Source organism: Euleptes europaea, chromosome 5 (genome assembly GCF_029931775.1).
Source record: "Euleptes europaea isolate rEulEur1 chromosome 5, rEulEur1.hap1, whole genome shotgun sequence".
NCBI classification, from domain to species: Eukaryota; Metazoa; Chordata; class Lepidosauria; order Squamata; family Sphaerodactylidae; genus Euleptes; species Euleptes europaea.
Window position 1 is genome coordinate 92,596,679 of NC_079316.1, and position 27,426 is coordinate 92,624,104.

General features: G+C 43.4%; 1 protein-coding gene across 1 annotated transcript in view; it reads right to left on the reverse strand.

Moving 5' to 3' along the window:
* The window catches only part of LOC130477387 (hexokinase HKDC1), a 38,660-nt gene that overhangs the window by 4,534 nt on the left and 6,700 nt on the right, over positions 1–27,426 (reverse strand). The window contains exons 2-15 of the mRNA XM_056849322.1: positions 23,545–23,707; positions 18,795–18,943; positions 18,222–18,341; positions 13,815–13,910; positions 10,519–10,618; positions 10,104–10,287; positions 9,453–9,608; positions 8,419–8,652; positions 6,445–6,749; positions 5,560–5,708; positions 5,346–5,465; positions 2,427–2,522; positions 1,400–1,499; positions 571–754 (exon numbers count right to left, since the gene is read on the reverse strand). Of these exons, the coding sequence (XP_056705300.1) occupies positions 571–754; positions 1,400–1,499; positions 2,427–2,522; positions 5,346–5,465; positions 5,560–5,708; positions 6,445–6,749; positions 8,419–8,652; positions 9,453–9,608; positions 10,104–10,287; positions 10,519–10,618; positions 13,815–13,910; positions 18,222–18,341; positions 18,795–18,943; positions 23,545–23,707 (2,156 nt within the window). The remainder of the gene's footprint in view (positions 1–570; positions 755–1,399; positions 1,500–2,426; positions 2,523–5,345; positions 5,466–5,559; positions 5,709–6,444; positions 6,750–8,418; positions 8,653–9,452; positions 9,609–10,103; positions 10,288–10,518; positions 10,619–13,814; positions 13,911–18,221; positions 18,342–18,794; positions 18,944–23,544; positions 23,708–27,426) is intronic.

The window sequence follows — 27,426 nt, forward strand, 5'->3', positions numbered from 1 at the left end:
CTAACCACTTACAAAACTGATCACCTATGGTCTTACTCCTGCAGTTCCCGTAGCCCAGGACAATAACCCAAAAGGAGCTTATTTCCGTGGAAAAACCCTCCCTCTTTCCCTTCATGGGCCTCATTAGTTTCAGGTGTTTTCAATACCATCCCAGCTGTAGTTCCCTAGGGTGTAGACCTCTTAAGGCCAGAATGCCCTTTGAGCCAGCCCAGCTGTTATGATAGCTTCTTTCTTACAGGGACTATGGGTTGCAGGTGGAGGAAAGAGTTCTCTCTCCCTCTTGTGTGCCACTTTTCCCACTTGAAATCTTCCGCTGCTTCACTTTACATGAGTGAACCACATTTGAAGACATGGCTTCCTACCATCAGTCTCTTGTAGTTCTGCCCTTAGAACCATTTGGAAATGCCCCGAGCGGTAGCTCCATTGCCTGAAGCAAGAGTTAACCATGAAAGGTACATCTATGAAGATTCAATATACATCAGACATCTTCCTGTTTAATCCAGTTATCTAGCCACATCTCTAGGCTAACCAGTTGACCAAAGCATATACTCACAATGACGCCCATTTTACCTCTGTTTCCCAGGGTTTAATGACCCTTCATCCACTTCTTTATCATATTTTGTCCTGAGATTATTAATGCAGCCATTGTCACCAAAGCCCCCCCATTCTGTATTGATGCACATCCTGCCTTCGTCCCCGTCGACAATTTCTATATTCTTCATGTCTTCCATGTAGCACACATTACTGCCCGTCCCTGGAAGAAAACAAGAGGCATGTGCATTTTATCAGACAGCAATGGAAAAATAAAGTAGAGGCAGAAAGAGGAAAAGCAGAACAACTGGGAAATAAAGAAACACTTCCTGGAAACCACAAGGTTGTCTGTAAGAGCTCATGATTTGGAGACAATTGACCAGTAGGGCAGCTATCCAGAAAAGCAAAAGAACAAATTCAACATTGGACTGCTTTTCAGTATTCACTATGGATAGAGTGCCAACCTGCAAATGGTGGTTGGAGATCTCCCGCTATTACAACTGATCTCCAGGTGACAGATCAGTTCACCTAGAGAAAATGACGGCTTTGAAAGGTGGACTCTATGGCATTATACGCCAATGAAGTCTCTCCCCTCCGCAAACCCTGCCCTCCACCCCCAAAATTTCTAGGTATTTCCCAACCCAGAGCTGGCAACCATAACTATAGAAAGTGACAGCACCTAGTCTATATGGGATATAGGATCCCTAATGCATCTGTGGTCCTTTGGATTGTAGGCCATGAGTTTGCTTTCATGTTAATAGCTTGGGGCACATTATATACTACAAGGTGGCATGTAACATCACATCCTGGAAACACTTGTATGCAATAGCAGGTGATGCAATAATGGGTGTTGCAGCATTATTTTTACCTGCGATGAGGCCAATTTCACAGTTTGGGTCTTCATAACCACAAGTCATCATGGTCCCAACAGTGTCATTGACAATTGCCACAATATCCAAATCAAATTCCTACAACAGAAAACTCACTCGGTGAACATGCTTGGCTGGAGAGGGAAAGATGCTGCAAGACTAGAGTTGTGACAATTTATTCTGCACCAAGAATTAAGATATCAGAAACCCATTTAATGCCACAGCTGATTTGTATATTTTCTGCATGTAATTTAAATGTGTGACATTTTGGAAATCTTACATCATTTATCATCTGCAACTAGCATTCTTAATTGAGAGAAAATTGGAGTCAACCTTTGAAAAACCTTGCTGTCTGATGCTACATCGCCACTGGATTTTTAAAATTTCTTTAGCCTCACAACTACTTTTTGAGATGGCAAAGGATTTTGACAGCTAGTGAGCCTTTCAGCATCGGGTTGACTTGAATCCACCTTTTCCTGTACAAGACCAATATTATGAATGTCCAGAGTGGCATTTGCTTATTTTTCTGATTTTTGATCCTATAGCAATGTCAATTACATTCTCTAACTTATGGCACAGGCTAGCCTGAGCTCATCAGATTCTGGAAGCTAAGCAGGGCCAGCCCTGAATAGTACTTGGGTGGGAGACTTCCTAGAAAGTCCAGGGTCACTATGCAGAGGAAGGTAACAGCAAACCACCTGTGTTCATCTCTTGCCTTGTAAACTCCATGGTGTCACCGTAAGTTGGCTGTGATTTGACAGCACTTTCCACCACCACCAACTTCTCCCTGCAACTAATAGGTCTCAAATGTACACTTTTTTTCAGACAGATGAAATTCTCATTGTCCTACATCCTTGTTTGGCCTATGGACCATGCCCTTAATCATTCCAATGCAGAACAACATGGAATGCGACCAAAATCAGGAGTTTGTTTTAAGAGAAATTGCAGCACATGCTTCATTTACACCGACACAGAGATATATTTGGATACCCAAAGTTCAGATAATGTGACTTGTACTAAACTTACATTCCTGCGTTTAATAGCTTCTCTGAGCATATCAACAACATCCTCTCCTTCACAGTCTGTGGCCTTAAAACCTTTTGTCCAGCCAATGAGAGCTCCCTAGAACAGGGTAAGAGTAAAAACAAACCAACAAGGTTTACCAATATGAGATCAAGAAGGTGGGACATCTCAAACTGGACTGCACTTTCAACAACTACAATGTCCTACAAATTTAGAGTAAAGTGGCTCTTCCCAGAACAGGGCTATAGTATTGCCTTGGATTGGGTGACCCCTGTGCTCATTTTATAGCCAGAAAAGAGTGTTGTGTGTATATACCTAACTGCTCACACCCCTCATAGAGTTTTTGCTCTCAATCCTCCCCCATCATAGTAGATAGACGTTTGGCGTCTGCACAACCTTGTCTTGCTTCTGCCAATTTCCCAAGTTTTCCCCTACTCTGTTGCGCCGTTCCCCAACTTTGCTTTGGTATACTATATGTTCTTCCTGGAAGATTGTACCCAAAGCAGGTTTGCAGAAGTGTGGATTTCTGCCCCTTCCTGCCCAGACCTGCCACCATTTCCCCTCTACCACCACCAGTGGGTTGGTTGGTTGGTTGTTGTTTTTTGCCAGTTTTTAAAAATTATCAGTAGTTAGAATATCACTGTAGTATAACAAGCCTCTAGTGGTCCTCAAATTGTGGGACTAGGTCATGACTGCATCACAGCTGGTTCCAAAACCAGGAGGAAGAACAGAATGAGCTTGGACAGCAACCTCTGGAAGACTCAGGACTGACCATTCACACATGAATTTTGCACAGCCACATTGTTGGAGTTCCCAGCGATATGCTTGGGGATTCCCAGCTGTAGAGGGGCCTGGTTTAGATCAGGACCACAGCACATGAGGAGAAGGAGCTTCAGTCATCCCCAGATGCCATTTTCCAGACCTGAAACAGCCCAAGGAGCTGCTAATTGTCTGTTGGGGAAACTTACATGCACTGATGGCTACATGTAAATTTCCCCAGTGGGGCAAATATTAGCTCCCCACTGGGGCCATTTCAGTAGAGGAGCATCATGTGGGGGAAGCCAAACCCCTGTCTCCTCACATGCCACCTCTGCATTCCAGATGTTGGGGACAAAAATGACCTGTTTGTGAGCACCTCAGAGGCATCTGATAGGCCATGGCCAGAAACAGAATGCTGGATAAGCAGACCTTGTTCTGACACAGCATGGCAACTGTTATTGTTAATAATCAGAGTCAATGAATCGTGATTGTGGTTACAGAAGAGTCAGATCACAGCACACAACAAACTAAAAGACAGAGCCTTTTGTCTTAATCAAACAAAATCCTTTACTTATCTAACAGGATGGGATACAGGTGGAGTAAAGCAAATAATTCTTTCTTTCTACATGACTAGTTTGCACTAACAGGTAACTACAGGCTTAGAATCCATCTTTGCTCTTAAGAGAGGCCTTCCATCTGGTCGGTGCAAAATCCAAAACGTGACTGAGTAACTGCTGCCTCTTATAAACAAAGGACAGCAATCAAACTCAATTGCAGTAGGTATGTGACCTTTGGCATGTAGTCAATGGCGATCTTGCTGACTAATAGAATACTGACATCTGTCATTGCATTGAGACTAACTAAACTGTTGATACAAACACATTAATCCCTTAACTATCTTGACAGAAACGGAACTCGCACTGAATCCCCAACAGTTATGTTAAAGCAATAACATCTGAAAGGGGCAGACGATCTGCATGACCTGGGTTGTGTGATTACTTCTTGTACCAGCAGTTCTGACAGTAGCTCAACACTAGTGGGAAAAGTAGCCAATGCCATGCAATACCACGGCTGCTTGCATATATTACTACCAAGAGCCTGGACAGCGCAGCAGCGGTTTTTCAGTGGGAATACCAACACAATAATACTGTATGAATAAAGTCTAGACAGAATTCTGTCTCCTATTCAACATATGTTTAATAAAACAACATTATGTACCGTGTTTTTCGCTCCATAAGACACACTTTTTTCCTCCTCAAAAGTGAGGGGAAATGTCTGTGCGTCTTATGGAGCAAATGTGCGCACAGAGCTGGCTGGGCGCGCTGGAATGACGCGAGCCGGCTCTGTGCGCCCTGTTCCAGCGCGCCCAGCCAGCTCTGTGCGCCCCGCCCGCCTGCCAGCTGGCCATCGGGGCGGGGAAAGCCGGCTTGTGTCATTCCAGCGCGCCCAGCCGGCTCTGTACGCCCCGCCCGCCTGCCAGCTGGGAGGCGGGAGGGGCGCACAGAGCCGGCTCGCGTCGTTCCAGCGTGAGCCGGCTTTCCCCGCCCCGACGGCCAGCTGGCAGGCGAGCAGGGCACACAGAGCCGGCTGGGCGTGCTGGAACGATGCGAGCTGGCTTTCCCCGCCCCGACGGCCAGCTGGGGGGGGCGTCTTATGGTCCCGACGCGCACGCGCCCAGCCAGCTCTGTGTGGCCCCGCCCGCCTCCCAGCTAGCCGTCGGGGCGGGGAAAGCTGGCTCGCACCGTCCCGACGAGCACGCACCCAGCCAGCATTCGCTCCATAAGACAAGTTTTTAGAGGAGGAAAACAAGATTTTTTCTTGTTTTCCTCCTCTAAAAACTAGGTGCGTCTTATGGAGTGGTGCGTCCTATAGAGCGAAAAATACGGTATACGCTATGTGCATTGGCAATGCATGTAAATGTATGTTCATCAGAGAAAACCAACCTAGATGCAAGAGCCTGACATTTTTGATCTAACACAACACTGATTTTCATTTTCTGATAAAATCAATGATAACACACTTTTAAAAATCTGATCAAGAGAGTCCACGGCATGGTAGGATATACAACAACAAACATTATAGATCTTTGCATTGGAACCATTAATCTCTTTAAGAGGAGTCCCAAATTAAAAGGAGCCCAAAAGCTTGTATTCCACACCTTACCTTATCAATGCTTGCTTGCCTGCAGGGGAAAGAAAATGTAAAGCCAAGAGGGAGCTGTGCGCCTTTAATGCCCATATACTCCAAAAACTCTGCGATGCACTGAACAATGTGATCAAACAGCTGCAGGAGGGGAGACAGGCAATATTTAAAGTCAATATTTTCCATGGAATGTGAATCAAGAAAAAGAAAGAAAGCATTAGTTGTTTTAATTTACCTCTTCCCCTGTTCCTTGCATAATTTCCAGAGGAATGGCAAAGATTTTATTGTACATTCGGACCGATTTGCTTCTTCCACTTCTGATTTTTACAAGCAAAACTCTGAAATTTGTTCCCCCAAGATCAAGGGCAAGGAATTTTCCTTTTTCTGCAACAGAAAATCAATTCATATTTCATTACTATTCTTCTCACTTTCTTTACCTACAACAGGTTAACAAAACTCCTTATCGTATAGTTTTTATAATGCATTTGTTTCAGCATCTGATTAAATTGTCATCTATAATTTTAGGCATTTTTTTTTAAATACAACATGCAGCATGTTTCTTAACAGGGAAACTTGAAAGATCAGGTCCATTGAAAGCAGAATTACTTTGTAGCAAACCTAAAAAACCAAACTACTTTTAGAAAGCAGCAAAATAGGATGAGAAACTCATTTTATATTACCTTACAGTGAATGCCTTGAAAAGAACAGCACATATACCAGGAAATAGGGGGGAAAGAGATAACAGCACATACATGGACAGGAGGGATAGGGTTGCCAGCTCCAGGTTGGGAAATACCTGGAGGTTTTTGGGGCGGAGCCTGATTAGGGTAAGGTTTGGGGAGGGAAGGGACCTTAATGCCATAGAGTCCAATCGCCAAAGCAGCCATTTTCACCAGGTGAACTGATCTCTATTGGCTGGAGATCAGTTTTAATAGCTGGAGATCGCCAGTTAGTACCTGGAGGTTGGCAACCCTAAGGCGAGATCACTACTGCTCACCCCAGAAGGGATTAAGATTAAATTTTTCTGAAAGACTTTGCAAAGTTTTTTCTGTGGATCTACAAGGGCCCAAAGGTATCCAGCCACAGAATCAGGATGTCACAGGCTTTTATGGCTTCCTACCTGTTCCATCTGGAGTTCCACAAACAAATGTTGGCAGCATTCTCACAGTCGCTGTTGGCTGTGACTCTTTCTTCAGGCCACTCTCCAGCTCCATTCTCATTTTGTTTTTTACTTCTATGAGGTCCTCTTCGGTTAATCTGAAGTATGCCAAGACCTCATCGATCTGTTTACGTTGTGATAATAACCTGTAGGCAACTGCAGTTACCATGGCAGCTCCTTTCCCACTGCCACTTTCAGAGAGCAAAAACCGAACATCGCAGTTGGGGACTAGCCTTCGGACTACTTTATGAAGACGCTTAGCATACCTAAAAAAAAAAGAGGAAGCATTTAAATCTTTGCAAATACCATGTGCATCGACCTGCCCATTTCAAATACAAAGTGCTCCACACCACCACATTCCATTTCCCCCTTTCCTTACACCAGACTGCAGTTGCACACTTCAAAGGGGAGGATGTTTCCCCTGATGCCCTCAGCATGCCCAAGTCCACCCAGCAGGAGCACATAAAGTAGCGCCCCTGGTCGGCCCACAGCTTCCGCCCCTGGAGACAGCATTTTGTTAAAGCTCTGCAAGACCTTCTTGCTTACATTAGCTTTTGTTGACCATCACTTAGTTTTCCAAGTATGTTTTCCAAGTATGTTTCAAAGTATGTTTTAGTCTGATTTAAGTGTTGTGTATAATCGTTTTATATCATAACCGATTCCAAACTCTAGCAACAGGGCAAGCTGTTAGAGGAAAAGAGTGAACTAAATCTTTTTTTTTTTTTTTTTTTAGAAAACCCATCTCTAGGATGGGTTTTAACTAAGCTGGCAGTGCCAATTCTAAGCATCTATGCCTACTGACTTCAAGCAGTTGTACACAACTTACACCATGGGCGAAAACGCATGGCTGCTTTAGCCTCCTTTATTCCCTGTTTCAGCCAGGATCGAACGCACGTTCGGCAAAATGCATGCGTTCGAACCTGGCTGAATCCTGACTGAAACAGGGAATAAAGGAGGCTAAAGCGGCCGTGCGTTTTTGCCCCACAAGAACCTTTTTCAGGATCAGAATGACGATCCCTTTAGGGCCTAACACCACAACATTTTAATGAACCCAACTTGCTTTCTGCACAGTAGCCACAGGGAACTTATTTTTTCCAAGCATCGCGGGGTCTGAGTGGGATCAAGACCTTGCCATGGGGGGGTGGGAGGCTTCAGCTTCCCTCTCATACCATTTTTCTCAGCCAAAACGCCCCCCTGCAGCTCTGCACAAGCACTGAATGCTGCATATGAAACCACAAATGGGCAAAAAGCATTCCTGGGGCCGTTTTGGCCATGCCATGGTCCCAATCCAAATTGGGCCCTGCAGTCCTTGGGGAAACATGTTCATCACAGCTGCCAGGTGGCTGCAAAGAAAGCTAGGTGGGTCTGGGAAATTCTGACCTGATTCATTTTTTAAAAATATCGTGTAGTTTGGATCCAAGTCCAGCATTGTGTCTTGAACAACGGCCAGCCTTTTCTCTCTGGGAAGTTCACAAGCAAGGCATGATAATGGAAAATCATCTCTGCGTGGTTGGACCTAACTGTCTGGTAATCAGAACTATACGGCTTCTGAACATTACATGAACATGTGAGTCTGCCTTATATTAAGTCAGATCGTTGGTCAATCAAATGTAGTATTGTCTACTGTGACTGGCAACAGCCCCCCCTCAAGGTCTTTCGTATGACCTACTCCCTGATCCTATTTTTTTTAAACTGGAGATGCCAGGGCTTGATCTCAAGACCTTCCGGTATATGCTCTACCACAAAGCCATGGTCCTTTCTCACATGTAGCTATCATCGCGGACCGACCTTGAATGTGCCAATCCCTTTTTATAACCATTCTTCCTGCGAACATTTGCATAAAATTTAATGAATGACCATATGAAGATAAGCAACAGTACCTTCTCCCTTTGGGAGAGGAGAGAATCCTACTTACCCATTTTATTATTTACTTACTGGGGGTGTGTCTTGTACAGCGTGCCATCCATGCCAACGGTCGTTCGCAGCCTAATCAATTTTTTATTTTCACGAAGGCGTGTCAGGATGGCGGCTAAGGCTGAGGCACAAAGGTTTGCTGAACGGAATGAAACTATGGTGCAGACATGCTGCACAGCAATGCAGTCTTCTTCAGAAGGGGCCAGGCCCAGTTCTTTCAGCATCTCTTTAGTATTGTTCAGACCTTCTTTATATCTAAGCCAAAACAAAGTTTCCAGAAACACTGTCAACGGGTTGCCATTTCAGAGGGAGAAGGGCAATATTCAGCCACTTTTTGTATATAGGATGAATGCATCATAAATGGTCTGGACCGCCGGGCTGCTCTTTGTTCTGTCCTATTATTTTTATTTATTTATTTAAAACATTTATCAGCTGCCTGTCTTCCATATGGGGCTCAAGGTTGCTTACAATATTAACCAAATAAATAAAATAGACTACATAAACATAAAATCAAACTAAAATCACAATTCAGGGCTTCTTTAATCAAATGCGGTCCTAAATAAAACTGCCTTCAGCAACCTCCTTAATACTGAAAGTGAGGGGCCAGGCACACTTCCCTGGGGAGGTTCTTCCATAATCGTGGGGCTGCTACTGAAAAGACCCTACCGAAATGGCATCATCTCCCACTCTGAACTCCACAGGCACCGCTGAACTGACTTCTGTGGAACTGCCAAAGCAGTCAGCTAAAGTTGAAGACAGAATCAAGCTCAACAGCAATCAGTAGGGTTGCCAACCTCCAGGTACTAGCTGGAGATCTCCTGCTATTACAACTGATCTCCAGCCGATAGAGATCAGTTCACCTGGAGAAACTGGCCACTTTGGCAATTGGACTCTATGGCATTGAAGTCCCTCCCCTCCCCAAACACCGCCCTCTTCAGGCTCCGCCCCAAAAACCTCCCACCAGTGTTGAAGAGGGACCTGGCAATCCTAGCAATCAGGCTCTCTTTACATACAGGCTAGCTCCATTTGTGGAAAACAGTCTTAAGATGTCTTACTTTTCCATGGCAGCAACATGTCTTGTCTCAATCTTGCCCTTAGTGCACAGATCCGTTGATAACTTCCCATTGAAAAGTAAGCCTTCCCTTGTCATTTTCAGAAGGATAAGCCTGACAAGTTCTCCTAAATACAATCCACTAATCATCTTCTCAAATCTGTGATTGAAGAAACGTTGTAGTTACATAATGGCCATTTATGGTCGATTTTGATGCTCGCTCAAAGCTCCTTTTTAAAATCTAACCTTTGAATTGATTATTCACGGTCCCGACGCAAGAGGAGAAAGTCAAACAAATTCCACACACACACACACACTCGCCTGCTCCGTCGTTCCTTCGTTCGCATAGCCATTGGCATAGCTAAGCCGCGGCAGTGATTCTGCATGCTTCCTTCAGAGAATGCTTCAGTGTGGGGGTGGAGCAAATACAAAAGGTCGTGTTAAAGGGGCTCTTAAGAAATGCGAAGCAGGAATGCCCCATCTGGAATGATGATTCAGTGTGAAGAAATAAAAAATATATGTGGGGCGCTTCAGCCTGGAACGCACTGCTAATTACCAAGCATAAACAGCCAATGTGAAGGTGTCTAAATGAACACATGCCTATCAGCTACATTATCAGAAAGAAGACTTTTGCCAAATCCAAGACTAAACTTACAATTGTTTCCCAGGATTAATAGAACCCAAGTCAATCTCTCTGTCGAACTCAGTCCGAATGCTTTCTAATGAGCCGTCATCTCCAAAGGCTCCCCATTCCGTGTTGATGCACATTTGCCCTTCATCACCTTCCACAAGTTCAATGTTGCTCATTTCCTCCATGTAGCAAGCATTTGTGCCTGTTCCTGAGCCCATCAGATTCAGTTTGGAAGAAGTGGGGGGAGGGCAGAAGGAGAAAAGGGATTTATATAATCTCTTCATTTAAAAAAAAGGAAGTAGGAATGAAACTGTTATTTTTTAAAGTTATTTTCTTTGCCTCAAACTTTTTAGCATCCAGTTCCATGCCTAATGGGTTTCACTTGTAAAAGACTCATTTCAGCTTAAGTTAAGTTAGCCCAGCTTCTTATGAGAATTACCAATAATGACACCAACTTCACACCGTTGATCATCATATCCGCAGGTCATCATTGTTCCCACCGTGTCATTTACCAAGGCTAAGACATCTACATCAATGTCCTAAGGGGGCAAATGCAAGATATTAGTAAAATTAAAAAAGAATCAAGCAGTACACTCTCAACTGTACACACACACACACACACACACACACACACACAAACGTAAATAGAGCTTCAATGGATCTAATTCTGCCAAGTAGTTAGGCACTTTCAAGATGAATGGATTTTTAAAATCTAAGGTTCTGGCACACGTACGTAATTCTTTTATGTAATTATTCATTCATTCAATGAACCAATATGACTTTGCAAAGCTTAATGAAGTGATAACTAAGTACAATCATGACAGGTCAGCCATGGGAAGCCATCAGGTAAGATGGGGTGGGAAATGATCAGATTAATAAAGTTTAAAAATACAGTGAAATTTCAATCTGCGGGCAAAATATGGGGCCCAAGAGTCCACTAGATCATCGCAGAGCTTTCTGTTCCGAAGTCTTGCATATTTAAACCTGATTTGGTGCTTACAGGTAATGTTTTGATGTAGTTGGTTGGTAGTATTCCACGTTTGGCCATGGGGATCATGTGCTCTTTGATCACAGTGTAAAAAAAATCAATACATGCTCAAAAGGTATGATCCAAGTAGGTGATAGTCATAGATCAGCATTTGTGAAGCCACAAATGTCTTGAATATATTCCTTCTCTAAATCATGGCAGCAAACAATCTTCTAGTACACCTCTGGATCAACAGCAATTAAAAAATGATGAACTTTTAATCTCAGTCCACCAGACCCATCAAATATGCATGGGTACTCCAGAGTGACTAATGAAGATCCAACACCCTCGATGTTTTCAACAGACTGACATGATTCACACAAAAGCAGAGCAGGCCCCGCATTGAAATAATGGGCAAGGGACTTGACCGTTTCTTCCAGCACCATTTCCATAACAAAAAATCCATCCCCCAGCAGTTACTGACCATGGTAAGGGGGCCCCACTATCTTTTTTATTTAATTGAAGCTAAGGGCAAACTTGGAACGATGGGAGAAATCCACGGGTATTGATTAATGCCCATCGATCCACGTCTAAAACATCCACAAATAAAGTGCAGGAGAGAACTAAATCCTGGGCCTTATTTCACTGGAAAGGTGTGGGAAGAGTACATTTAGTTCCTCTTGCGCTCCATTTTTAGTTAAAAATAGACCCTTACCCTGACCTGGATGGCCCAGGCTAGCCTGGTCTCGTCAGATCACAGAAGGTAAGCAGGGTTAGCCCTGGTTAGTATTTGGATGGGAGACCACCAAAGAATAGCAGGGTCATGCGGAAGAAGGCCATGGAAAACCACCTCTGTTAGTCTCTTGCCTTGAAAACCCTATGGGGTTGCCATAAATCAGCTGTGACTTGATGGTGCTTTACTCACACACCCCATTTTAGACATGAATGGGTAGACTCATTTATGAATACAGGAAAAATTCATGCACACAATGAGTAGGCAGAAGGGTTAGGTGGTGACTCTGCAAGCTGTGTGGCCTGCCAACACCTACAGTTCCTTTATGATGATGATGAAGAAGAAAAGTTGGTTTTTATATGCCCACTTTCTCTAACACTTAAGGAAGTATCAAACCAGCTTACAATCACCTTCTCCTCCCCACATCAGACACCCTGTGAGGTAGGTGAGGCTGAGAGAGCTCTAAGAGAGCTGTGACTAGCCCAAGGTCACCCAGCTAGCTTCATGTAAAGGAGTGGGGAAACCAACCCAGTTCACCAGGTTAGTCAAAAAGGGCAAGAGTCCAGTAGCACCTTAAAGACTAACAAAAATATTTTCTGGTAGGGTATGAGCTTTCGTGAGCCACAGCTCACTTCTTCAGATACAGCTAGAATGTGAATCACATCGGTCTTTAAGTAGAGGAACAGTATGTAAATGTGAATAGCAGGCTTGATTGGATTAGGTGTGATATGCAAAAGAGTCTGTGATGTCCAGGGGAGAGATGGGTGTTGAGAAATCAGCATTGGTAATGGGCCATGAATGCAAGGTCTTTATTCAGCCCAGGTAAATGCATTGACTTTAGTTTGAATATCAATTGTAATTCAGCAGTTTCTCTTTCCAATCTCTCTTTAAAATTCCTTTGTAAGAGAACTGCTACTCTTAAATCTGCAACAGAATGTCCTGGAAGGTTGAAATGTTCACCCACTGGTTTCTGAATATTGTGGTTTCTGATGTCAGACTTATGTCCATTTAATCTTTGTCTAAGAGACTGACCTGTTTGTCCAATGTAGATTGTGGAAGGGCATTGCTGGCATGTGATGGCATAAATCACATTAGAAGATGAGCAGGAATATGAACCTGAGATAGTATGGCTGACATTGGTGGGTCCAGAGATGGTGTTCCTAGAATCTATATGAGGGCAAAGTTGGCACCTTGGTTTGTTGCAGGCCTTGGTGCCAGAGTCCGTGTTCTTGTTAAGTAGTTTATCATCATGGGTGAGAAGTTGTTTTAGGTTAGCCGGCTGTCTGTAAGCAAGAAAGGGACATCCCCCCAGTGCTTCAGCGAGGGAAGTGTCACAATCCAGCATTGGTTGTAGGTCCTTAATAATACGTTGGACTGGTTTTAATTGGGAGCTATAATTGGGAGCTATACCAGGTTAGTGTCCACTGCTCATGTGGAGGAGCGAGGAATCAAACCCGCTTCTCCAGATGAGAGTCCACAGCTCCAAACCACCATTTTTAAACACTACACCATGCTATGTATTATGCCCAATATTCTTACTCAGGGTGGCACCTGCCTACATTATTTACTTATTCTTTGTGTTTACCCTGCCAGGCTACCTGATTTCTTTAGTTGTGAAATGTTTCCCTGTGCCCCCAGTGCAAGTGAGAACTGCCTGTCAAGCACGGGTACTAGGATGAGGTACAATTGGATGCCATAAGCATGTTTTCCCTTGAAACCACTACCCAAAGGTGATATATTTGTTTTATTACTGATACTATCCTCCTTCTAAGGAGTTCAGGGTAGCATACATGGTTCTCTCCCCTCCTCCATTTAATCTTCTCAACAGCCCTATAAGATAGAGGTTACGAGAAAGGGAGTGGTCCAAGGTCACCCAGTGAGTTTCATGGCAGAACCTCCTAGTCCAGAACTCGAATCATGATGCTACACTGGCTTTCAGCATGTTCCCCCCTCCCCAACATATACACCTGAGCTGATACATGTATGTATTTAAAAGAGATAAGGTCTTGATCATTTTATTTTCACTTTAACTTGCCTGGTGTTTCCCGAGGGCTTTGCGGAGAGAGCTCACAACATCTGTCTGCTGCACTCCGCGGACTTTAAAGTGTTTTGTCCAAGATAGCAGCACACCCTAAAAAAACCAAGTCATTATTATTAGAACATAAGAAAGGCTCTGCTGGATCAGACCAAGGCCCATGAAGTCCAGCAGTCTGCTCACACAGTGGCCAACCAACTAACAAGATGAGTGCAGCAGCACCATCCTGCCTGTGTTCCACCGCACCCAAAATAATAGGCATGCTCCTTTGATACTAGAGAGAATAGGTATGCAGCATGACTAGTATCCATTCTAACTAACAGCCATGAATACCCCTCTCCTCCATGAATATGTCCACTCCCCTCTTAAAGCCCTCCAAGCTGGCAGCCATCACCACATCCTGGGGCAGGGAGTTCCACAGTTTAACTATGTGTTGTGTGAAAAAATACTTCATTTTATCTGTTTTGAATCTCTCACCCTCCAGCTTTAGCAGATGACCCCGTGTTCTAGTATTATGGGAGAGGGAGAAAAACTTCTCCCTGTCCACTCTCTCCAAACCATGCATAATTTTATAGACCTCTATCATGTCTCCCCTCAGCCGCCTTCTTTCCAAGCTAAACAGCCCTAAGCGTCTTAACCGCTCCCCATAGGACAGTTGCTCTAGTCCCCTAATCATTTTGGTTGCTCTTTTCTGCACCTTCTCAAGCTCTGTAATATCCTTTTTTAGGTGTGGTGACCAGAACTGTACACAGTATTCCAAGTGTGTTCTCACCATAGATTTGTACAAGGGCAGAATGATATCAGCAGTTTTATTCTCTATTCCTTGTCTAATTATGGCCAGCAAGGAATTTGCCTTTTTTACAGCAGCCGCACACTGGGTTGACATATTCATTGAGCTATCCACTACCACCCCAAGATCCCTTTCTTGGTCTGTTGCTGCCAGCACAGATCCCATCAGTGTATATGTGAAGTTGGGATTTTTTGTCCCAATATGCATCACTTTAAACTTACATTGAATCTCATTTGCCATTTTAATGCCCATTCTTCCAGTATGCAGAGATCCTTCTGGAGCTCTTCACAGTCCGATTTTGTTTTAACCACCCTAAATAATTTGGTGTGATCTGCAAACTTGCCTACTTTACTGTTTAACCCCAACTCCAGGACATTGATGAACAGGTTGAAAAGCACCGGTCCCAACACAGATCCCTGAGGCACCCCACTGCTCACATCCTGCCATTGGGAGAACTGACCATTGATTCCTACTCTCTGCTTCCTATTTTTCAGCCAGCTCTCAATCCATAAGAGGACTTGTCCTCTTATCCCGTGACTATGAAGTTTGCTTAGCAGTCTTTGGTGGGGGATTTTGTCAAAAGCTTTTTGAAAATCCAAATACACAATATCCACAGGCTCATTCCTGTCCACATGCTTATTGACGCTTTCAAAAAAATCTAATAGGTTAGTGAGACAGAAACTACCCTTACAGAAGCCATGTTGGGTTTTGCCCAGCAGACCTTGCCCTTCTATATGCTTGACAGTTTTATCTTTAATAATGCTTTCCACTAATTTACCAGGAACAGACGTTAAGCTAACTAGCCTGTGATTTCCTGGGTCCCCCCTGGAACCTTTTTTTATAAATGGGTGTTACATTGGCCATTCTCCAGTCCTCTGGTACAGAGGCTGATCGAAGGGACATATTACATATCTTTGTTAGAAGTTCAGCAATTTCCCATTTGAGTTCCCGAAGAACTCTAGGATGAATACTGTCTGGTCCCTGTGACTTGTTAGTTTGCAGTTTGTCTAGCTGTTCTAGGACTTCCTGCCTTGTTACCACTATTTGCCTCAGTTCCTCATTTTCCCCTCTCCAAAATCTCTGTTCAGGAGAAGGAATTTGCCCTGTATCTTCAACAGTGAAGACAGATGAGAAGAATTCATTTAGTTTTTCAGCAATCGCTTTATCCTCCCTTAAGAGTTCCTTTACTCCCATTGTCATCCAATGGTCCAACCGCTTCCCTAGCTGGTTTCCTACTCCTAATATACTTAAAGAATTTCTTATTGTTTGTTTTGATGTGTTTAGCAATATGCCCCTCAAAATCTTTTTTTGCATCTCTAATTATCTGCTTGCATTTCCTTTGTGCAAGTTTGTGTTTGCTTCTGTTCGCCTCGTTTGGGCAAACCTTCCAGTCTCTGAAGGAAGACTTTTTTTCTCTAATTGCTTCCTTCACCTTACCCATTAGCCATGGTGGTGACCTCTTGGACTTATTACTACCTTTCCTGACCTGCGGTATACAAGCTAGCTGAGCCTCTAGTAATGTGGACTTGAGTAACCCCCAAGCTTTTTCAAGAGATTTAACCCTCCTAACTGTTCCTTTCAACTTCCTCTTCACCAGTTTTCTCATTTTAGAGAAGTTCCCTCTTTTAAAGTCAAAGGTAATTGTGTGAGATTTCCCAGTCACTTTCCCACTGGCATATAAATTAAATTTGATGCCATTGTGATCACTATTGCCAACTGGCTCAACTACATCCACAACCCGCACTAAATCACTGGCAGCACCACAGAGTACTAAATCCAGGATCGCCTCCCCTCTGGTTGGGTCTATGACCAACTGTTCGAGGGCACAGTCATTTAGGATGTCTAAAAATTTTATCTCTTTGGCTTGACTGGAGCATACATTTATTCAATCAATATGAGGGAAGTTGAAGTCTCCCATTATTACTACTTCATTACCTTTACATGCTTCCCTAATTTCATTCTCCATCTCAAGATCACCCTGAGCCATTTGGTCAGGGGGCCGATAGAATGTCCCCAGTACTAAATCTCCTTTGGGGCCCAGAATCGTCACCCGTAAGGATTCTGTGGACAAGTCTGCCCTTTTTATGGTGTCTAGCTTATTAGACACTATGCCTTCCTTGATATACATAGCAACACCCCCTCCAATACACCCTTCCCTGTCATACAGTTTGTAACCAGGGATGACTGTATTCCACTGGTTCTCTCCCCTCCACCAGGTTTCTATAATGCTCACTATATCTATGTTTTCTCTTAAAACCATGCACTTTAATTCCCCCATTTTTGCTTGGAGGCTTCTAGCATTAGCATAGAAACACCTCCACACTGTTTCTCTCTTTCGACTTGCCTGGCATGTGCCCTTGGGCATCTTTAAGTGGCTATCCATCATTTTTTTTCCATTCCCTTTCATGTCCAAGTAATTCCCATGTGGGCAATCTGAAGCAATTTTCCCTTTGTCCGTGTGCACTGAGTTTGCCCGAACCGGATGCTTCTCAGCTCCTGTCGGCTTTCCCCCCAGGTTCAGTTTAAAAGCAGCTCTGCCACCTTTTTTATATTACTCGCCTGCAGTCTGGTTTCATCCTGGTTCAAGTGGAGCCCATCCCTTTTGTATAGGCCCGGCTTGTCCCAAAATGTTGCCCAGTTCCTTACAAATCTAAAGCCCTCTTCCCTAATGTAATTACTACTAATGATTAGAATTTACACAGCATCATTGGGCATCATACGGCAATGCGCAAAAAACACAGACTACCTTCTATGCTAAAATGAGGTTGCTCTAAGATTTCAAATTTAGATTTAGCATATTCCCATACTTCTGTAGGAGGCTTTCCCAATGTTGTGCAGTGCCATGATACCCCTGGATCCCCGTACCTTGCCTCCACATATCTGTTACTTCCACTGTCCTGTGTACACCAATGATTCTCTTCCCATTCCTTTAAAGCTTCTAACTCTGACTTTTAACAGGATGGATTTTACAAATACTTTTGCAGTCAGGATTGAGGCAGCCCAGCAACTAGCAGACAGAAGGAAGAGAGGGAAAGAGGAAGAGGAGGAGCATCTCTGCCAGCTGTGGGGAGGGGTCGTAGCTCAGTGGTAGAGCATCTCCTTGGCATGCAGGTCCCAGGTTCAATCCCCAGCACCTCTAGTTAAAGGGACTAGGCAAGTAGGTGATGTGAAAGACCTCAGCCTGAGACCCTGGAGAGCCACTGCTGATCTGAGTAGACAATACTGACTTTGATGGACCAAGGGTCTGATTCAGTATAAGGCAGCTTCATGTGTTCATGTGAATGACATCAATATTGATGAATGAGGACTACTTGCCCCCTCCCTGTCTCAGGTGCCAATGAATCTGGGACCACCTTGATGTGAGTTTGCATTGATTTTTGTTGGCTTGATGTGCACTGGATTTCCCCCCCTTGTAAACAGCTTTGGGTCCTTTTTGGAGAAAAGCAGGATATAAATACTTTAAAAAATACAATTATTTACACTAATTTTGTGGAATAACTTCTGTACTCTTCTAGAATATAAAAATCAGCTCTAGAACTCCACTCAGTAATTCTGCTGAAGGCTAACTCAGTGTGCTCAAAGCCACCAGTACTGTTATGGATGAGTGATGGTCTTACCTCCTCTAATTTATTCTGCCTACAAGGAAAAGAAAAGGTAAAGCCAAGAGGCAATTTCTTGTGCTTTATTCCCTTGGTCTCCATGAAGTCCGTGAGACACTCGGCAACGTATTTAAACAGCTACATAAAACAGAAAAGAAACATTTGCCAGTTACTGTTGTATTCTATTACATATCGTCGTGCATTTCCTGCCTTCTATCCCATATTCTGGGCAGCTCAAATGGAACAGAAGATAGATCAATGGCAACATAAACAATCAATACATTTTCTGTAAGAGAAAAAAGGCTGTTAATCTGATCCAGATATGCAGAATATCAGCATACTAGTTAACAGTAATCTGGTTACCCTGCAAAAGCAGCCTGCCTAAAATCTATTCTCATGACCCCATCAGCGTATATTGGCCATGATTTTTAGTAAGCCATGCTGCTTTCTAGAATCGATTGCTGAATAGCAATCCTGATGCTGTTCCCCTTTGATCTGGAGCTTGCAAACATTCAAAACAACTAAAGCTGGCCTACCCAAAGACATAATCCAATTCAATGAGCAAATCCCCAATTAAGAGACGCTACTTACATCTGTTGCATTCCCATGTATGATTTCTTTCGGTGTTGGGTAGAATTGACTCTCCATTTGAACATTTTGTTTCCCATCTTCAGACACTTTGACCTTCAGGACTCTAAATCTGGAGCCTCCAAGGTCTAAAGCGAGGAAGTCGCCCTTTTCTGTAATACAAACAACAGGTATGGTCACATCACACCATGACTAATTGTGCATCTGGAGACTCCTGCATGGGTATTGCTGTTGGTCCCAGAAGAGGTCTTTAGAAGACATTCAAAGGCTCATTTCAATTCCTGGTTTCCTCCGTCGGCCATATGATGTTACTCTACTGATCCAGCACACCTTGAGCTATAGCAGTTCAATGCTAGTACAAAGGACAAGTAATTTTGCAACTTTGGATCTTAAGGAAACAAATTTAGGAACACGTGCAATGTTTTTTGTTTTCATTTTTTTCTTTGGCACACATACTTGCATGTGTTCATTCTATTAGTTCTCTTTTTCTATTTGCTTCAGCGGGGAACGCATTACCATATGTAACTCCATCCCCCCATCTAATTGGGTTGACATTCTCATTCCTACCAAATTTCATCAGTGGAAAGCATACCCTATTTAAATAGGCAATTAAAACTCTCACACGCATAGTACACAGGAGCAGACGTTTGGCAACCCAAGGAACAGGATTGCCATCTACGGTTTGGAAAATTCCTGGGAACTTAGAATCATAGAGTTGGAAGAGACCACCAAGGTCATCTAGTCCAACCCCCTGCACAATGCAGGAAATTCACAACTACCTGTAATCCCAAGAGATCTCCACCCACCACCTGGAGGTTGGCAACCCTAAGACCACTACACTAGTTTGTTGGGTAAGGAGTTATTGTTATGACTCTTTCTGAGTCCCTGGATGGTCAATGGATCTATAAGAATCTGTTTATCAGGACTGTCAATATTTCTCCCTTCCTATAAGGAGGGAGGGGAAGAAAAAATTGACCACCAGGAATTCAGATGGAGAAATGAATTAGCGCACTCTCTCTTTAAAGTACACACACAGTTTCCACACCCTGCCTGGCAACTAGTGGGAGTAGGGGTGCCAACCTCCAGGAGATGACTGGAGATCTCCCACTATTACAGCTGATCTTCAGGTGACAGAGATCACTTCACCTGGAGAAAATGGCCGCTTTGGAAGGTGGACTCTATGGCATTATACTCCATTGAAGCCCCTTCTCTCCACAAACCCTGCACTCCTCAGGCTCCACCCCCAAAATCTCCAGGTATTTCCCAACCCAGAGCTAGCAACCCTAAGTGGGAGAGCTGGGGGCCATCAGGTGACAGTGTAATATCACTTACAGGGACTCCTTGAAGTGATAGCACACCTCTTTAGGAATTGGCTGAAACTCTATGGTGTTCCTAGAAACAACTGACTTCACTTCTGGTTTTCCCAGAAGTGACATCATGCCGTTGGCCTTTCTAATTTGATTTTTCTCCTGCCACCACTCAGAGTAGTTAAACCACTGTAGAGAGTCCTATAGCGTTATGCTGACATCACTTCCTGTTCAAATGCAAGTGACATCATGTTGGAGAAGCAACCGCCTGCTAAGAGATTAATGTAAATACTGCTGAAAGAGTTGTTTGGTCCACTTGTACCCTAAGGGGAGCTGCGGTGCATTTTCTAGTGTTTAGGGCGTGGGGTCCCCAATGGGCACCATGGTGCCTGCTGACACACGGTGCCCACCAAGTGTTTTTAGAAAGTGGGCAGGGTCAGGTGGGGCTTTTGCCCAGCAAGGATTTTGATTGGCCATTGGAGATTTGATTGCCTGTGCAGATTTTTGAAAACATTGCTTTGGCAGCAGCTGCCACCACAGTAGCTACTTCACTGTGTGACTGAAAGTAAGCTGTGGCAGCAATTTTGTGGCTGGCTTCGCTTCCTGTGGTGGCAGCTGTTGTATGGCAGCCAATTTGTGGCTACACCCACCATGCTGTGCCAGAATTCCAATGGTACCTACAAGCTAAAAAAGGTTGGGGACCCCCCTAGTTTAGGGTTTATTGATAGGGTTGCCAGGTGCCTCCTCTCCTCCGGCGGGAGGTTTTTCTTTGTAATTGTGCGTGTGTGCGCGTGCCAATGCACACGCAGCACTTCCGGTTTAGAACCGGAAGTGCCTCCTCGCAAGGGGCCTTCACCTCTTCGTTTGAATGGTAAAGGCCCCTCGCGAGGCGGAGCTTCCAGTTCTAAACCGGAAGTGCCGCGTGCCGTATGCACACGCCCGTTTGCCCACCGACCCTCAGGAGGTCAGTGGGCAGAGGGGTAAATGGCCGGGGGTTTGCCCGCCACCAGCGGGCACCTGGCAACCCTATTTATTGACTGTTTTCTCTTGCAGTTCAGCCTGCCTCTTGCTGTTTTTCTATCTCTGCTATGTGTTGGTGTGTGTTAGTTGTTATACTCTGAAGGCCTCTCTGTTTTATTAGTGCCCTGCAGTCAGTTATTTCCTTTTGCAAGTCCTGTTGTAGTAAAGGTTATTGAAAGCAAAATGGGATTGGATTATTTCTTGAATTCTGCCAATACCTTGGAGCGCTGGCATGATGCCAATCAGATATGCTCTTGCCCCCTGTGGTCTCCCGCCAGGTGTGGAGCCTGAGGATGGTGGGGTTTGGGGAGGGGAGGGACTTCAATGCCATAGAGCAGAGGCTCCCAAACTTTCTGAGTCATGGAGCACTTTTCAGGAGAGAAATTTGCCACAGAACACTAATTTTCACCTAGCACCTATATACTAAACTGAATGACAGTAGTATTTTTCTTCCCATTCACTTCACGGAGCACTAGGAGATGTTTCGCAGAGCACCAAGTACTCCATGGAGCACAGTTTGGGAACTTCTGCCATAGAGTCCAATTGCCAAAGTGGCCATTTTCTCCAGGGGAACTGATCTCTATTGGCTGGAGATCAGTTGTAATAGCAGCTAGTACCTGGATGTTGGCAACCCTACTGTATAAAGAGGACTCCATACTCAGCATCATGGCAGAAGGGAACTGAGCCACTACAAGTTTATTCTATTCTGAAAATCTGAACGGAATAAGAGGCATGTCCAGTCTGGAATATACCAGCCCTAGAGAAAGACCTGTTCAACTGTAATACATTTTGACCTAAAGCAGAAAATTTGGTCACATTTCCTGGCATTTCTTCAGTGGTCCTGAAGCGCCTGCCTAGACACACTCCTTATAGAACTAGAACCACAGCCCCAGAGGAGAGGCAAGCAGCAGCATTTTCCCACTAATCAACCAGCCTCTAAGACTTCACAGTTCTCTCCCTCCCTAAAGATTGCTGACTGCTTGGCATGAACCCTTTGCAAAATCTCGACAGTTCAGCACAAATTATCCTATGATAAGATGGCACAATAAATCCAAAATGGCTATATAATTTATTGGAAGCGCTATGTAAAGGTTAAAAAGGTTAAAAATATTTTAAAAACATTAAATTAGCACAATGGCATATCCTAAGGTTGACATCTGTAACCACAACCAAATGCGTTTTTGACCTATTGGGCCTTCATCAGTGGTTAATTAAAACCCATGTTAGCCACACATTTACAGAAATAAATAAATACATACATACATACATATACAAACAGTAAGTTTCCATGTGGACACTGTGCTGTATGCCCCCATTCTGTTAAAAGAAACACATTTCACAATTCTAATGGAGATAGAACCTTTAACATGAAGGATTTCGTGAATTGTAATTCTAGTTGTATTATTTATGTTATACAATGTTCTTGTACACTTATGTATGTTGGCATGTCAACAAGACCAATCAAGATGCGGATATGTGAGCACAGGAGCTGCATCAGAACAAGGAAGTTGACAGCGCCATTAGTGCAGCACTTTCTGACCTTCGCTCACACAGACAAGGACCTCCGCTTCTGGATTGTGGAAAAAGTACCAGCAACATCTCACCTTCAGCAGAGGCTTCTAAGTAAAAGAGAGACTTTCTATATTTATACTTTGGGAACTTTGGCTGCAAAAGGCTTAAATGAAGACATTGACTGGCTTTGTCTCTAAGGGACTTTTTCAAACTTTACAACATTGTGATCTACTTGTAAAAGCACTTGGCTTGAGTGCACAGGATCAGTTGTAACTATACTTCTCATAGAGATACAGGGTGATTGCATCACCCAGTTACAGATGTGCTGAATCATAGAGCTTGCATCACCCTTTTAACACTATTTAAGCGGGATAGGCTCACCAGTTTGACACTGCTCTACCAGGTTGATACCTGCACACATAGCATATGAGAGACATATACTAACCAGGTATGGGTTTATACATTGGTATATTTAATATACATAGTAAAGTAATTATTCAAGTTAGATTAATAATGAACTGAGGTTTCCAGTTTGTTTAATCGTGTTTTACAGTATTACAACTAGAACCACTCCGACCAGATGTTTGAGTAATCGATAATAGATTTTGAAAGTATTTTTCAAACATCTCTTTCAAGACTTAAATAATGGGCTCTTAAATAGATAGAAACTAACCCATTATTATTCTATCTTTTCAGACAACCTATACACATGCCAGGTTGGGTTTGACCTGTTTGTATATGTATGTATTTATTTCTGCAAATGTGTGCAGGCTAACATGGGTTTTAATTAACCACTGATGAAGACCCAATACGCCGAAACACATTTGGTTGTGGTTACTTTTACCCAACCTCGGGTACCCAGCTTCTGTTTTTAGGTTGGGTTTTATTCCCCTCTTTTTTCTTCCACTGCTTACCTGAGCCATCAGGAATTGATCGCACAAATGTTGGCAGCATTTTTAAGGTAGCTGTTGGGTTGGTGTCTCTTCCCAGGCCCTTCACCATCTCTGCCTGGAAGCGTTTCATCACATCCAGTAGGACATCATCAGAGAGGCGCATGTGGTAGAGGTACCGATCGACCTGGAACAAGACATGATAGATGCCATTGTTATTGTTAGTTGCTATTATGAAATAGCACAGGTATCTTATTTTAGTCATGCAGTAGTTGTGTGTGTGCAAGAAAATATTTCTAAACAATATGATCATTTTAAAAGGCATCCTGCTAAACAGAGCTTCTGTCTGAAATGCTGAAAAGTTACTGTTAGAGTTATGCATAGCCTCATTCCCTGACATTTTTGTGCTTGGCTCCACCTCATGCAGCAGCCGTCTTGTGGCTGCACCCACCACCCTGTGTCAGAATTCCAAAGGTGCCCGCAGGATCAAAAAGGTTGGGGATCCTTGCCATCAAGTCTGCCCTCTGCATTTCTCCCACGGGAACTAATCCCCGTAGCCTGGAGATCAGCTGCGATCCCAGAAGAACTCCAGGCTCCACCTGGTGGTTAGTAACCCTAGATTCACACCCAATAACTCATGCACACATAGCCATAAACCATTATATATACAGGCATGCCTTCTCTACCTTTACTACCTTTTTGGCATGCGCATAAAGTGTACTTTATCAATACCAGCTTGATTGCCTCCTGGAAATTTGGAACAGAAGGCAGAAACTCTTTCTCCATGTGTGTTGGGGTCCTGATCTTAACCAGGCACCACCTGTGAAGGAGTCAAGAAACACTCGCAACTCACACTGTTGGCCGAGTGATTATGCAGCAGCAGCACAAACTGATTAAGGTGTGGAGAGAAAGCTTTATTCAGGAACTAACATACTCAAGAGTAAAAACTAGAGATAGAGACAGGGTTCTGGCTACATCACTAGCTGAGAAAGAGAGAGAATTGTGAGTTGTGGAATATTGTCCTAAGAACAGCAAGACCAGGAATGACACTTATCGGGAAAGAAGGTGCTGACCTCACCGTCCTGTCTAACTGGCCTTTCCTCTTGCTGCCCCCCAGCAGGGTGGTTGTTCTCTTCTTTTTGTACACCAGTCATTAATTACTTCATGTTACATCTGACACAGAGTGGGGAACCCAGACCCAACCTTTGTGTTCAGTCGTGATGTGTGAAGAGGCAACCATATAGGCTACACCCAATGTGAAAAGTTTTGAAAATACTGGGGTTAGGGTTGCCAACCTCCAGGTAGTTAAGCTAAGGTAAAGATAGTACTGGCTCTCAAAATGATTGCAAAACGTATATATTGACAATAACAAAAGTGCAAGTGCAATAGTGTGACAACGGAAACTTATCAAATCTAAAGACGGACTCAATACAGCAAGATAGTCAACAATAATATATACAAACAAATATGCCAATTGTAAAAAAGTCAATTCCGGCTTGGGGTCCAAGTCTGGGAAGTACAAATGCAAAGTCTCTTATTTCATAATTCCTAACAGAAGGCAAAAAGAGGGAGATTGAAGTCGGGTCGGAACGCTGTCCGGATGCTTTGCGTTTTCGCCGCCACCGGGGGCAGCTTCTTCAGCTCTCCGTGTGCAAGGAGGCAGTGCTCCTACAACTGTATTAAAACATTACAAGAAGCTTTCTCAAAAATTGGTCTCATTAGTTATACATATAAAGTTAAAATTAATCATTCCTAACAAACAATTGATACAATTATTTACCTTAAATATCAAGAGAATATCTTACATGTAAACAAGGGTATGATTCTCAGCTAGTCAATGCTTGCTCCCAGAGGGTTGCTCAATGTTCTGTCTTTGGTGGCTCAAGCACAGGTGTCGTTAATTATAGAGCTCCTGGCTCAACAGGTAAGGTTTTGCTGTAGCACAGGTGTAACTAATCAAGAGGACAGGTAAGGTCTTCTTATGTTTATAAGAAACAAGAATAATCTAATTCACTGTTAAGACCAAAGGGAAAATAGGATTTGAACAAATAAATAAAGCGTGATTCTTGCCTAAGCAAGATCTTTTGGACATTGTCAGCATCAAAAGAATTACCTTTGTAGACCCAGATTGCAAAGAATCTGATGTCGTTTTCATTATGTTTTTGCTCTACAAAGGGGGAAGTTAACGGGGCTTCAAAGTTCAAAGATCTAATCCTCGATTTGTGCTCGCCTATTCTTAATTTTAAAGGGCGACAGGTGCTGCCCACATACAGTTTTTGACATTTGCATGTGATCCCGTACATGCATCTGCTTGTGGAACAGTTGGAGAAATGATTGAGCCTAAACCTGAAATCTGAAGTGGTTGAACTGAATTCTTTGAGTGGTAAACTCAGTGGGCAAAAAGAGCAGGAGCTGCATGGAAAGTGACCTGTAACGGCAGGAAGAGGACGTTGTGGTGAAATGTCAGAATGAATCAATCTGTCTCTGAGGGACGCATTTCTTCTAAGTCCAAAAGTGGGGGGAGAGGCGCATCCTGGGATGCTGGATAGAATGTGCCAGTGGTTTTTGATAATTCGTTGGATGGAATTGGAATGGCGGCTGTATGTTAAGGAGCAAAAAATGCCCTCTCTGGTAGTGGGATTTGGTGTGGTAAGCATTGAGTCACGTGTCCTGAGATCGGCTCTGTATTTTGCTTCTCATAAAATATGGTCGGGATAACCTCTCCTGCTTAAATCCATGTGTAAATTCCTAGATGCCTGTTCATAATCTTGTGGTAATGTAGAGTTCCTCTTGAGTCGGATGAATTGACTAAAGGGAAGGTTATTCCTGAGGTGAGCAGGATGATAGGAATTAAATCTTAACCCAGAGTTTCTCGCCATGGGTTTTTTGAAGGGTTTGAATGCTAAGGATCTGTCTGTTCTAACGAACAGTTCAAGATCCAAGAAGTTAAGAGAAATTTGGTTACATGATCCTGTAAAGTGAAGATGTTGGTCCTGTCGGTTAAGCCACTCTGTAAATTTATAAAAAGAATCTGAATTGGAAAAACAAAATAACAGGTCATCCACATACCTTTTAAATAATAACATGTTGTCTTTGAAAGGGTTGTTGTCCAAAATATAACGCCTTTCAAAAGCTACCATATAAAGGTTCGCGATGGAAGGGGCGCAGGAGGTGCCCATAGCTACTCCTTTGGTTTGCAAGAAAAAATCGGAGCCGTAGCGAAAGAAGTTATTTTCTAAAACTATGTTGGCTATGTCAAGCAAAAAATGTGTGGGAGGTTGAAGGTTGGACCGTCTATCTAGTTGATCAGAAATAATATTGCGGGTTATATCAAGGGGAACGTTAGTATATAAAGCTGCCACATCAAGGTGGCTAAAACAGCACCAGGAGGGATGTGAAAGCCTTCCAGTTGTTTAATGAGATCTCTGGAGTCAAAAAGATAAGATGGAGTATCCTTAACGAAAGGCTGCAGAAAAAAATCAATCATTTGGGATAATGGTTCAGTCAAGCTGCCTCTGGAAGATATGATGGGACGTCCAGGCGGATTAGTGGCGCTTTTGTGAAGTTTGGGTAAAGTATAAAATAAAGGAGTTTGAGGATAGGGAACAGTCAGAAAATCAGCTGTAGTGTCATTAATGAAACCCAATGAAAGACCTTCGCTCACGACTGTTCTAATGATTTTAGAAACTTTTTGGGTAGGATTGCCGGATAGTCTCTTATAAAAACGGGTGTCAGAAAGTTGCCTAAGATTTTCTGCGTTATAGGTGGTAAAGTCCATGACGGCAATAGCGCCCCCTTTATCAGCCTGGCAAATGACTATCGTGTTATCCATTTTCAAGTTCTTAATAATGGATTGTTGGTCATTAGAAATATTACTGGGAGGCTTCCATTGTTGTTTTTCCAATT